The sequence below is a fragment of the Pseudopodoces humilis genome, chromosome 1, assembly GCF_049639895.1.
Source record: "Pseudopodoces humilis isolate 2021_Gansu_Grassland_sample_001 chromosome 1, ASM4963989v1, whole genome shotgun sequence".
Lineage (NCBI taxonomy): Eukaryota > Metazoa > Chordata > Aves > Passeriformes > Paridae > Pseudopodoces > Pseudopodoces humilis.
This window is the reverse complement of record NC_142200.1, coordinates 54,477,830-54,492,027: the sequence shown is the minus strand read 5'-3', so window position 1 is coordinate 54,492,027 and position 14,198 is coordinate 54,477,830. Positions and strand designations below refer to the sequence as shown.

Here is a 14,198-nt window from a genome sequence, read left to right as displayed (position 1 = left end):
GTTCACCAGCACTGGAACCTCATCTCAATCCAGATCCTTCCTAAATACCTGTCTCTTTTTGTGAGTGTTGATTAATGTCTTATATTTGGCAGCAGCACCTTATTCATGTATGAACTTTTGAATTATTATTCTATTTGACACTGGAAAGTATTTTGTTGCAGCTCAACTGACTGTTCTACTCTTCATTACCATCTGTTAGCACTCGGCCTGTACTCAAGGAAAATAACACTATTAGCATTTTCAAGATCATTCAGATGGCTGATCTTGGTATCAGTGCAGAATGCTATCTCTGAAGCAGTACACCACTGCGTATCACCAACAGTGACTCACAATTTCTTACACTAAGAAATTGATGTGACAGTGAGGTCACTTTTCCATGACTCAAAACTTATTTCTCTGTTAAAGTATCTTTTTCTTGCTGATAGCCCATAAGCCTTGCTTTTCAGCTATTCATAGTTATGAAGAATATTTGAAAATGCAATAATATAGTACAGTTTGTTTCCAGATGTTCAGCGTCTCTACAAATAAAAATGTAAATGGTAACTTTTCATAGTTACTTTCACAATTAACAATTGTTTTGAAAGTGACCCTGATTTTAGTGAGCACTCTTTAAACAGCATTATGCAATCAGGTAAGGTAGAATGCCAATATAATTCAGACTCATTTTGAGCAAAAGAATTGGTTACAAACCAGAGTTACTATTTCTAATTACCTTAATCCAGCTCCTTTGAAGTTTGCTTCACTTAACTCTTTATCCTTGATACCAATTGTATCCAAATTTTTGGTTTTGTTCTTGAGTTGCAGTACAGTTACTATGTGTTTCTGCTGATTATAGAAAACTACCAACAGAAAAAAAAAATAAAAAATGAACACTAGTTTTACCACTATTGTTTTTTTTGGTTTTGGTGTGAGCATGGTTTATGTTCTTTTGTTTTCGTCTGAGCTTGGTTCATGGATTTTTTTTTTGTTTGCTTTTGTTTTGGTTTTTGGTTCATTTTTTTAGTTGTATTCAAAGGAAAGTAACTTGAAAACAGCAAACTAAGTAGCCTAAACTGTTTGAAATCATACATGGTTAAAGACACTACTGCTTTGCAATTTACTTAGCAAAAAAATGATTCTGAACTATTTTGCCAGTGCATCCTTGTTAATGTGAAAAAGCTACTATGGGAGAAGTGAAACACCATACAAATGCCTTCATTGCCTTATAAATAAGACTTTTTCTAAATGGTACCATTTGTGAATATATGGGGCCAGTCAGTAAATCATGTTCATGTTTCTCCACAAATATCACACTGAAATTGAACACTGTATATGTAATGATCTCAGCACAGGTCCCAGGGAGTGAGAAAAGCTCTTGGGAGAGCTTTACTTTTGCTTTTAACCTAACATAAGTCCTACATATACTCTGCTCATTCTGAATTGCCCAACAATTTATGGGAAAAGTCATTCTCTGAGACTTTAATATGTTCAAAATGGGCCAGCCTTGGGAAAAAAATGTAATGGGTTCAATAAGAATAGAAGGAAAGACTTGGGAGGTTTTCATTTGTAGTGTATTCCACTCAGTTTCTACAGACTTAAAGGGGAATGTGGCCTCTATTGTTGCTTTACATTTCCTTTTCCTATCCTCCTGGAATACCTTCCCTGGCAGCATAAAAAGGCACAACTGTAAAAGATTCAAGGTCAGGGAATTATGTGCTGATCTTTGTTCATTATGCAAATTTCTTCTGATTGGGTGATCCAGGCAATAATCAGTATTTTTCCCTTTTAAGCCAAGTCTATAGGGCACATCTAAGAGATCAGGATGGTTCCAGGCACAGTTCATCACTAATGTAAATGTGCATAATTTAATAATTTAATCCTTCGAAGGTGCACTCTGTAGCACAAAGAAACAGAATCAGTATCCATAATGCATGGCTTTTATACATTCATATATTCATTTCAAGGTAGTTAAACATTAAGTAGCTTAAGCAATATTTAAATATGCAACTGCATTTTCTAGGTATGGGGGCAAATAAAAAACAGAAGAATATAGACTATGCTTTGGAAAAAGTTACTCTTATTGAGATTATTAAAACCCACATCCTTTGAAGTACTAAAAACACAGTGGTAACACACCCAAAATCTCACACCTTTTTATTTCCTGCACTCTAGTACTGAAGGACGGCTTGTTCACAAACATCAGGTCACAAAATCAGGCTCTGAATGGCATCACCGCCAACCCAAACTGATTCAAACCCCGAGTGAATCAGGTTTAGAGAACCTCCTGGATTTTGTGGGCAGACCACAGCACCAGGGGGGCAGGCCAGTATTTGCTGCTGGCCCTTGAGTGCACCACTAACCGTGACCGAGATGAGCAGCAGAAGATTTTACTCCTCATGACGCCTTTGTATTTTATTTCACAAGCCTTCAGCTAAAGCTGAATGAGAAGCATTTTAAAGCATCGCATAAAACGAAGTGCCAGCGCAGGAACGCAGTTATAAAGAAGTGTGACAGCTACGAACAAAAGCGGATGCTGCGCATCCCCGTGGTCCCCGAGACACGGGCACTGCTAGGTGGTTATTTCTCTCTCACAAAGTTGTCACCCACAGGAGCGGCGCCTCCTGACGCCCAGCCCAGCCCTGCCCTGCCGAACTCGCCGGTCTCCGGGCCGCCACACCGTCCCTGACACTGCCCCGGCCGGGAGCTGCGGGGGCCGGTCCGGCGGCTCTCACCCGACCACGGGGGCGACCCACCGCGGCAGCTTTTCTTCCCCTCGTACCTCCTGAGCTCCCCGCTGCCCGCGCCGGGACCCTCTGCACCGGGTGGCCGCGGTCACTCGCCTCCCCCCGCCGCCCGCGCCGCCGCCAGGCGCGGCCCCCCCGCTCCGGCCCCGGCCCTGCCCCCGGGCGCCCCCGCCGAGCCCCGCTCCGCTCCGCCGGCAGCCCAGGCGCAGGGGCGGCGGTGGCATCCGCGGCCGGCAGCGGGGCTGGGCTGGGCGCCGGGAGCAGCCGCAGGGAAGAAGAGCCGCCGGGAGCAGCGGCGGGACACGCAGCCCGCCCGCCGCCGAGCTCGGCGCGGACGATCGGCACATCCCCGTTCCGCCGGGGGCGGCTTTGCCAACCCCCCCACCGCCTCCCCGCCTCCCTCCGTCCCTCCTTCCCTCCCTCCTTCCTTTCCTCCCCGCCCCTCCGGAGCGACATCCCTGCGAGTTTGCCTGGCTGCCCGCGCCCGTCGCCGGGCGCTCGCCGCCGCATCTCTGTCTCCATCAACTCCTGGGAGCCGCCGGCGGAGGGCAGGATCCAGAAGTTGCGGCCAGCCCGGGTGGAAAAGTAGCGGCAGAGCGGAAGAGGCCGGAGCCCGGCGCAGCCCGGCCCAGCCGAGCGGGGCCGGCGCGGCTGCCGCCACCCGCAGCCCCCGGCCGGGGCTGGCCCCGCGCCCCGGGCCGCGCCGGCCGGGGCAGAGCGACGCATCCCCGCGGGAGCCGGCGCGGAGCCACCGCGGTAAGACGGGGCTGGGCTCGGGGGCTGTGGGCTCCGGGGGCGGCGGCCCCGCGGTCCTCGCCGAAACTTGTCCAAGTTGTGCGGCCCCGTTGCGGGCAGGGGCGCGGCGGCGGCGGGCGCCCTCTGCCGGGCTCGGTGCGGGCGGCGCGGCCCGGGGCCCCGCGCCCGTCCCGGCTGCCGGGACTGCTGCTCCCCGCCGCCCTTTCGCCCGCGGTGTAAATACCTGTCTGCTTTCGTTTTAATTCGAGCCGAATTGAATTTCGGTGGCGTGTGTCAGGTTTATTTCCATGAGTAGCTCCTGGAAGCGTAATTGGAAAATATTTCCTGAGACCTCATGTTCACGCTGTAATGGTGAAATACAGCGGGCTTGAGGAGCCAATCTGAATTGCTCTTCTGCCAAGGGTAAATTTCGTGGAACTTTGAAAATGCACCTTCTTTTATTTTTTGATTTCCTTTAAAGAAAACGTGAGTTAACTCATCTTTTCTATAAACTTAGTGTCACTTTTTTAACCAGAGTACTTTAACTATGTTCTGACATCTGCACAGCTTCAGAGAACTTTTGTTTCTATTTCCACAGGAAGAACCTACAGGCAAAGTGAAAGGAAATCTGAAACTGCTCTTCTTAGAAGAAAGTATTGGCTTTCTGCCTCTTCCACATGTTTTCCTTTTGCATCATAATGGAAGGAGCAGGATTTTTTGAATCATCAAGGCCAAATTTGGGCATCACTAGCTGAAGAAAAGATTAAAAAAGACTTGAAAATATGTATGACTCTTAATTCAGATGCATCTTTCACAAACAGAGAGGAATAGGGGTTAAAAGCACTGCAGAGTCGTCAAAAGGATCTAATGGAGGATCTATGTTGATTTTTTTAAATTATTGTTTTCCTTCCCGTCCCTCAATGAATCCCAAAAGAGAAAGATGGAAAGAGTATGTAAGGAAATTGAGAAGAGGTGAAGACTGAAGACAATAACTTCAATTTTGGAGTCTATTTTCCAAGTGTTGTATATTCTTTATTTTATCAAATATAACATTGTTTTGAATAAATTATATAATTTTGTTACCAGTGGAGTTTTCGTCAGCTCTAAAAGTGGAATTTCGCCTGATCGAAAGCTTTTTAAAAAAGCGAACATATGACTCCAATTCCCTTTTCAGATCATGCTTTTCAAGTTACCAGGAGAGAGTGTATCAGTCTGTTACTGTGCAGTCAACCTGTGCTTTATATGCATATCTTAGAGATTTTACTTTTTCCCTGATTTTAGTATTTATGCTTGTAGTGTTGTATTTGAGAAAAGTGTGAACAGACAAGGCACCTGAGATTTAACTTTTCAAGAGCCTTGTCATTTCAATGTTGTATCTCAGATTACAAGTAGTCTGAGCCTTTGTTGTACTGCACAGTATACAATAAGTCTTTTCTCATAAAAATATGCCTTAAGATAATTATTTTTTTAACAAACTGGATGAAAGTTTGATATCTGAACATTGTTTTGTGAAGGAAATGTATGTCTGGGGAAGAGGAGCTGCCTAATGGATCATGGCTCTGATGTTCACGGGGCATACTCTATTTCTAGCATTAATGGTGTTTGATGTCTTCACTTTGGAAGAATCTGTAAGCAATTACTCTGATTGGGTGACTTTCATAGAAAATGTAGATCAATATGAAAAACAGCAACTTGAAGGTCTTAGTGCTGAGCAGAAGCTGAAAAGAACAGTTCTTCATCCGAGCTTGTATTTTGATGCTCAGGATGTTCAGGCACTGAGGCAGAAGGCTCGTACAAGCCATTTGCATCTCTTCAGAGCCATCAGAAGTGCAGTGATGGTTATGCTGTCCAACCCTTTGTACTACCTACCTCCACCCAAGCATATCGATTTTGCGGCCAAGTGGAACGAGATTTATGGAAACAACCTGCCACCTCTAGCGTTCTACTGTTTGCTGTGCCCTGAAGATAAAGCTGCATTTGATTTTGCCCTAGAATATATGGATAGAATGGCTGGTTACAAAAACTGGTTGGTTGAGAATGCACCTGGAGATGAAGTGCCACTTGGTCATTCCCTGACAGGATTTGCCACTGCTTTTGACTTCTTGTATAATTCACTGGAAGATGAGAGAAGGCAAAAATACCTGGAGAAGATATGGTCTGTAAGCGAGGAGATGTATGAGTACTCCAAGGTTCGTTCCTGGGGAAAGCAAATTCTCCATAATCACCAAGCAACCAATATGCTTGCTTTGCTTATTGGGGCTTTAGTTGCCGGAGTGGACAAAGGATCTCAGGCGAATATTTGGAAGCACACCGTTGTTGATGTGATGGAGAAAACAATGTTTCTGCTCAATCATATTGTAGATGGGTCTCTGGATGAGGGAGTAGCTTACGGGAGTTACACAGCCAAGTCAGTAACCCAGTATGTTTTCCTGGCCCAGCGCCACTTCGGTATTAACAACTTGGAGAACAACTGGCTGAAAATGCACTTTTGGTTTTACTATGCCACCCTGTTGCCAGGCTTCCAGAGGACTGTGGGTGTTGCAGATTCTAATTACAACTGGTTTTATGGTCCTGAGAGCCAACTGGTTTTCTTGGATAAGTTCATCATGAAGAATGGAGCTGGTAACTGGCTGGCACAGCAAATCAGAAAACACAGACCCAAGGATGGGCCAATGGTGCCATCCACTGCACAGAGGTGGAGCACATTACATACTGAATTTATATGGTATGCTGCTGAAATCACTCCTCAGCCACCTCCTGACTATGGTACTGCTAAAATGCATGTATTTCCTAACTGGGGAGTTGTTACTTATGGGGCTGGATTGCCAAACAGCCAGGCAAACACCTTTGTATCCTTCAAGTCTGGGAAACTCGGTGGACGTGCTGTCTATGATATCGTTCACTTTCAACCCTATAGATGGATTGATGGGTGGAGAAGTTTCAATCCAGGGCATGAACATCCCGATCAGAACTCCTTCACTTTTGCTCCCAATGGACAGGTGTTTGTATCTGAGGCTCTTTATGGACCTAAACTCAGCCATCTGAACAATGTCTTGGTGTTTGCTCCATCTCCTACAAGCCAGTGCAACCAGCCTTGGGAAGGACAGCTTGGTGAATGTGCGCAGTGGCTGAAGTGGATTGGTGATGAGGTTGGAGACTCAACTGGAGAAATAATAACAGCTTCCCAGGCTGGTGACATGATGTTTGTGAGTGGTGAGGCAGTATCTGCTTACACATCAGCAATGAAACTGAAAAGTGTGTATCGCACTTTGCTGCTGTTAAATTCTCAGACATTGTTAGTAGTTGACCATATCGAGAAGGAGGAAGACTCCCCTGTTAATTCAGTCAGTGCCTTTTTTCATAATCTTGACATTGACTTTAAATACATACCCTATAAGTTTAAGAACAAGTACAATGGAGCTATGATGGATGTGTGGGATGCCCACTACAAGATGTTTTGGTTTGATCATCGTGGGAGTAGTCCTGTTGCTAGGATACAGGAGGCTGAACAAGCTGCTGAATTCAAAAAGCGATGGACTCAGTTTGTAAATGTTACCTTTCCAATGAAAAACACACTTACAAGGATTGTTTACCTTTTCTATGGGCCGTATGTCAATGTTTCTAACTGTAGACTCATGGATAATGCAAAATCTGGATTTCAGATTTCGCTCAGTGTCAACAACACTGAAAATACCATCTCTGTTGTGACTGAATATCAGAATTTAAAGGCAAGGTTTGATTACTTGGGATTTGGTGGTTTTGCTAAAGTAGTTCATGAAAATAAAGTGACCAAGTTTGGTCTTGGTACTGAATCTGTGAAAAAAGATGTGAAAAATAATAGGGTAGTTTTCCCATTTGGATTCAAAGTGAACATAATTGCAGGGTTAATTTTGGGTGTCAGTTTGGTCATACTGGCTTTTCAATGGCGGTTTTACATATCCTTCGGTAAAATGTTGCGTTGGATCCTGATACTGGTTGTCACTCTGTGGCTTATTGAATTGGTGGATGTGTGGAGCATGTGTACTCAGCCCATCTGTGCAAAGTGGAGCAGTGACATGGCAAGGCTAGAACGTGATAAAGGCAATAAAGCCAAACAATTAGAAGGAAACCCTGTTATTTTGCCAGATGTTATCATTACTTCGCTTCCCACTTCTGGTGCAGAAATTTTAAAGCAGGTTTTTTTCAATACCAGTGACTTTTTATACATCAGGATACCTACACCCTATCTTGAAATTCCCGAGACTGAATTTGAAATTGATTCCTTTGTAGATCCATGTGAATGGAAGGTTTCTGATGTTAAGAGTGGTAATTTTCGTCTTATCCAAGGGTGGCTTCAGTCTCTAGTTCGAGACACAAAGTTGCATTTACAAAACATTCATTTATATGAAGCTAGCAGAAGTAAAATTGCTCAGCATTCTGCATTAAGCAAAGACAAAAAGAAAAGGTCCAAAAAGAGAGAATCCCTGTTAGAGCAAAGAATCAGGGCAAGAGGGAGTCAAGAAAAAGATGCTGAATATATTAGGGAACTGAGAAGACATCTCGTCTATTATCCTAATGCACGACCTGTTCTTAGTTTAAGCAGTGGGAGCTGGACATTAAAGCTTCCCTTCTTTCAGGAAATCTTAGGACCATCAATGAGAGCATTATATGTAGTGAGGGACCCACGGGCATGGGTCTATTCAATGCTGTACAAAAATAAGCCAAGCCTTTACTCCTTGAGAAATATTCCACAACGCTTGGCTGCAATGTTTAAAGGGGAGAATGGTAAAGAAAAATGTAGCTTAAATGAAGGCTATGCCTCTGAGTTTGAATCACTAAGGAAAGAAATTTCAAATTCTAAGTCAAATGCTATTTCTGTGTTGTCTTATTTATGGCTAGCAAACACAGCAGCAGCAATGAGAATAAACAGGGACTTGCTGCCAACAAATTATCAGCTGGTCAAATTTGAAGATATTGTGAGCTTTCCTCAGAAGACGGCTGAAGCAATTTTTGCCTTTCTTGGTATTCCTCTTCCTCCTGCTAGCTTAAACCAAATATTATTTGCCACCTCCACCAGTCTTTTCTATCTTCCTTATGAAGGGGAAATTTCACCAAGTAGCATTCATGCCTGGAAACAAAACATGCCCCATGAAGAGATTAGACAGATTGAAGATATCTGTTGTTCACTGATGGACCACTTAGGATACCCAAAGTTTATAGAATAAATGCTGCTGGTCAGCAGAAATTTGCACTAACAATCTCTGACTCCCAATTTGTGGATAAATATTAGATAAGTTTGTTTATTCTTATAAAATGTGTACAGTCTGCTACTTTCAGAGAGATTATTTTAAGAAAAATGTAACTGTTCCTGAAACTGTGGATGGTTTTTTTTTTGTTTGTTTTGATTTGTTTTTCTTTAAAAAGGTATTGTAACTACTTTTGCGGCCTTTTGGAAAAAAAACAAAAACAAAAAACCTTTGCAGGAGTACCAGCTGGGGCCTCTATAGCTCAGGGGTTTAGTAGTAGAACAGAGAGCTTTTCACCTCCAGCTCACCAGTTTGACTCCAGCCCAGATGATTAGTTCCAGAAGGTATTTACCATCTGATGATTGTATGATGGTTTATATGAAATTATACTTGTCAAACTGGTCCTGTTCCCAATGGTGATTATTGGCCCCCTTGGACAGGTTTACTGATGCAGTCTGTCAGTGTCTCAGTGGTCACTATAGTGGTGCAAAATAAACATAAGCTGAGATTTAAGGCTGTTCAGCATCCCCTTAGTGGGAGAAAACAGAACATTTGAGTAAATCTAGTTTCTTATTTACAATTTGAGCAGACAGGCCCAGGACTGGAATGGACTTGGATATTAAATCTCATTCTAGGATGTGATTCCTGCATGTCAGAGATGTGGTACTTAAATTGGGGTTTGATGTTTGACAAAAGAGAAGTCATAAGTCTCCATTCCTGACAATGTGGTACCCTTTGTGAGCCTTGAGTAAATTAGCTTGGGAAGAAGAAATGGGATGAAATCTAAGAAACTAGCAAGGTCCCTCAAATGAGCAGTAAAATTTGTGTAGTTTTGACCTGCCTCAACATAACCTAATTTTGAAGGTTGTTAACATATTGACTTCTTAAATGGTTTTAATCTATACCTCTTGTCTTAGAGGTTCTGGAAGGATTTTCTCCTTTTGAGTGAGACTCTTCCATCCTTCTTTGTTGTAACACATTTCTCTGCTGATTTTTGTGCATAGTTTCCCTGGGACCGGTGCAACTATGTGATGCATTATTGTTGATGTCTGCATAAAATGCAATCTGAGATTTAGAAGACCTCAAATAAATCTCTAGCCCTGTGTTGCCGTGGGATGTTTTGCTTGTCTGTATAATGAATTTCTGATGGACAGCCATTGCTAACTTCAGGTCTTCTGTCAGAGAGGGGAGAGATCTGAAAATCACCTGACCCTCAGCCACCTCACATTTGAGTGATGTTTCCCTGCAACAAACATTTTACAAAGCTGTCTGATTTTTATCATGATTGGTGTTTCTTTAACATGATGCTTGTTACTTGATATGATCACTTGATGTGATACTTGTTTGAAAACAGCTAGGTCTGATAGGATAGTTGCATCTTTGTCACAGCTTATTTTCTTGAGTCACACTTGTCTGCGCATGCCCATTAAGAAAAAAAAATTCCCATTTCCTCATTTAACTTGCTCAGCATTCTGTGGAAATGCATGCATATTGTAAATGGCTGCAGATGTGTATATCAGATCACAAAGAGACATCTATTTCCTTTGCCATCTGTTTTTTATTACAAGTGGAATTGTGTTGAAATATGCTTCAGTTGGTTTGTGGGAGCTGGAATCAGAGCTTATTATATTGAAATATGTGTGTAATTGTTATTTATTTGGGTGGTAAGCGTTGGGCAATGTCAAAAGTGCAGTGAGTTTCTTCATAGAGATTACAGATAACTTTGATGAATTGTAATATAAAGGAGTTCTTTTTTCTTCCCATCTTACCATTATGTCCCTGTCTTACCCAGCTGTTTTGTCCCTCTCATATGTACATTTCATATCCTTGAGATACCTCATTACAACCTAGATGAAAGTACTTCTTTCTCAGACAGTCATTAGTATGGCAAAACAGGCCTCTACCATGATGAAGATACTGATAATTTGTGGTCTCACTCACAGTAAATTACCTGTCATTTACTAGCGGTAGCTGTATTTTCCCCTTCAAACTTGTATTTCACTCTTGGCTAGGTGGAGTGCCATGTTAAAGGAAATATTAAACAAGTTAATATACATTGACATTTTAGTGAAACTTTTGTTTCCAGGCATCATTCTCTCAAATTGATTCCTCTCTTGAGCCATTTTTGATAGTATGTTAAAAGAAAGTACAGTTTGTACTTGACAGAATAAATTTCAGCATTTGCTTTCTGTTTCCAGGATTTACAGTCTAGAATCAGAACAAATAAAAAAGGCTTTTCTCTGTCAGATGTTTTAGGGCAGTTGAAGGCAAGATTTTGTGGGTATACAGTTATTCTTAAAATTCTCTTCTGTTACTAGAATTCAGAAGAAGAATGGCCACTATATAGACATGAACATTTAACTTCCCCTTTCACCATATAGTAATGTTTAATGTTTTGTCGGTGAACTTTGAGAATTGTTTGAATTTTTTGATAAGCATGTTTGTTTAGGTACACTTTATTGAAAAGTATTCTGACACTTTCATTGTTGCTTTCAGAAATGCACTCATGAAAACTAGTCCCAGTACTTCATCTTGACTTTTCTTCCTTTTTCGCCCTCTGTTAAATGTTAATTATTTGTACTATATTGTAATTTCAGCTGTCCACTTATGACACAGCTAAGATTCTGGTGTATTTTTTAAAAAGGCAGGCTTTACTTAAATACTTATCTCTAAATCATATTTGGAAACATAAGAAAAATAAATACCAAGGAAAACATTTCAGTTATTTACTTTGTAAGTAAGTGACATTTGCCTTGGGGAGACGCACATAGTTCTTGGCATTCAGAGTTCTATCGAATAGGATAAATCTATAGTCTCTGAGGACATCTAAATGCCTCTCTTGCTCCCAATAGGCTTTTTCCAAGAGCAATGTCTGTGGATATGATCCTCAGTATCATGGTCAGATTGGTTCCTTCAACCATCTTGCACACAGCTGGCATGCAGTCCTCATCAGATTTATGTTTGAACAGTTAATTTGCCAGATCCAGAGTTTAATTTCTGTACAAGATCCTCAAGTATGTAAAATTTATGGAAAAATTCATTTGACAGTGTAATACTACTCTGTTAATGCTAGAATGCAATTTAAACAAAAATTACTTTTCAAATTTTTTGAAGTTATTGTTAACTGATTTGTGAAGTCATGGATCAGAATTTTTTTAAAACTGTAAAAATGGTTTAATTTGCTGTTGAAACATAATGGTATAATTGGTAGCAAACTCCAGTCCATCCTACAGTCAATTACTGATATTAGAGACACTATTTATTTGATAAACATAAACATATATTAACTGGAATATCATACTGCATTTCCTGAAAACATTTGAAGTGCACAGTTCAAGATAAAGAATGAAAACATGTTATCAATATTTCTGTAAGTTACAAAAATTATCCCTTTTGCAAGTGGTCCATATGTTGGGTTCCATATGTTAGAATATTTTGTAATTAGAAGTTGTGATACTTGTTTAGGTGACTTAGTAATTTATCAAAATTATTTCTTTTTATTTACATATAAATTTTCTTCAAGAGGATAAGTACTGGATCTTAACATTTCTGTGGGCAGGGCAACATAAGCTTTCATTCCTTCTTCTGTGCTCCTTTTTAGATTTGGTTCAGACTAAAACCTGTTTTGCTTAAATCTCATGATTTAATCTCATGAATGGGCTGTTTTCCAAGTGAAGAGTCTGTCTGGAGACTTACAGTCTCAAATACCATATCTCAGTGTGAAATATGGACTATGAGTTATGGATCGAATCTATAAAGTGTGAGCTGTTCAGAACTGGACCATAGGTGACATGATGTCTTGGTGACCTCAGTGAATGTTGTGCCATTAAATACTGTCATCGACTATCATAAAATTGTCAACTAGTTAGCCTGAATATTCCAAAACAGAAAAAATGACAGGAAGCAGTTTACCTCGAATGATCATTAAGGATTTTTCTACCTGATATTTGATGACAAAAGGAAATGTATTTTAATAATTTAAAAAATGTAAATTTCTCTGTAATCAAAACTACCTGTTTTTTAATTTAATTAATTTAAATTTATAAGCCCATAAAAGGAGGTATAGAAACAAACATACTCAGAATAATCTACAAAGCACCACTTTCAAATGTCAGGACTTTTCTTTCGTGAGGAGACATTTGCTGGTATGTGATCAACACTATTCTCGTAAAGGATGTGAATGGATAATCTCATGCTGTCTCAAAAAATACTTAATAATGGGAAAGTGCTCTTTCAAGATGCTGAAATGATGCTGTTTTAAATTAAACTATACATCTTTTGAGCAGGCAATGTGCTGAGAGTTATATGTGATGGAAGAGAACAAAGAGTCTGATCTCATTCGCACAGAATAATTTCTGAAAGCGTCTTTGTTTATGGTGGTATAAATTCAATACTTTGTTTACTGCCGTTACTGAGAAAGGTATTGTGGAGTTTTAAGAACATGACCTGAATTAATTTATGTCACATTAAGTAATTTAACTTTCACACCTAAATAAAGGAGTCTTGTCACCCTAGAATCAATGGAAAATGAGTGTTGGCCTCAAAAGTAAATTAGACATTGCTGCTATCTTTTTAAATACTCAAAAGCCAGGAGTGGTGAAACCCTTAATTTAGATGCCCACTGACAGGCATCAGATGAAGTAGGATGAATTTGGATTTAAATGTGTATGGTCTTACATTTAAGTATATATCTGTGTCTGAGCAATTTCAGTGTATACACTGTCCAAACAAAATTTTCTGAAACATCCTGCATAAAATAAAACTATTGTTAGTAAAATAATACGTTTCTGTTATCCTCTTTTTTCTTCTATATTATTTCATCACTTCTGATATGACAAAACTTTATTATGCAGTCAAGTGTATGTATTTAAAATTTTAAAATCCCACTGTTCTTGTTTGTTTTGAATATAGAAGCCATTGTTATCTTTCAGAAAGTATTGGTAGCAAGACCTGATTCTGTCTGCCTTCAAAAGCACAGTAAGTGTATTCGGTATTGAGTGAAAGACCACAAAAAAGCTATATTCCTAGAAAAGAAAAGATGACTTCTCACCCAGTTTTTTGGGAACTGGACAGCTGGTGCAATCCATAAATTTGAAGTTTCTTAGTCTATAAACACCATTTCAAAACTGTGTATTTAGAGTAGTCCTTTCCTAGTTCCTGAACTATACACAGGAGTTACTTGAGAGACAGATAGTTGGCATAGAAACCATTCTTAAATGTAAGTAGGTAAGCAAGTTGCAGTAGCCGTGAATGTTCCCATGTGTTTATTTTTCTTTTTAAAAACACAAAATCAAGACAAATAACTGAAACCCTCTGGATATCTTTTGCTGAATGTGGGCTGGCACAGGCAGCATCTATCAGATCCAGAGGCACAGGTAGCTCAGCCTCCTTACTGCTGTAAAGACCTGTAACCCACAGGAGGTGCAGCTGAGCTGCATCTTGTGTTCTGCAGCTGAGTTTTGCAGATTTAACTGGTTCTTTGTCAATTTAATTTTGCAGATTATGTTTGGCATAT

General features: G+C 40.6%; 1 protein-coding gene across 1 annotated transcript; it reads left to right on the top strand.

The window, feature by feature from the left end:
- Positions 1–3,455: 3,455 nt before the first annotated feature.
- On the top strand, positions 3,456–13,426 carry DSEL (dermatan sulfate epimerase like). Its single transcript, XM_014257247.2, has 2 exons — positions 3,456–3,479; positions 4,057–13,426. Exon 2 carries the CDS (start codon positions 5,012–5,014, stop codon positions 8,660–8,662), a length of 3,651 nt encoding a protein of 1,216 aa, XP_014112722.1. The 5' UTR covers positions 3,456–3,479; positions 4,057–5,011; the 3' UTR covers positions 8,663–13,426.
- The last annotated feature ends 772 nt before the right edge of the window (positions 13,427–14,198 follow it).

Coding starts and splice junctions, on each gene's coding strand:
- DSEL (XM_014257247.2), top strand. CDS start 5,012: ATGGCTCTGATGTTCACGGGGCATACTCTATTTCTAGCATTAATGGTG.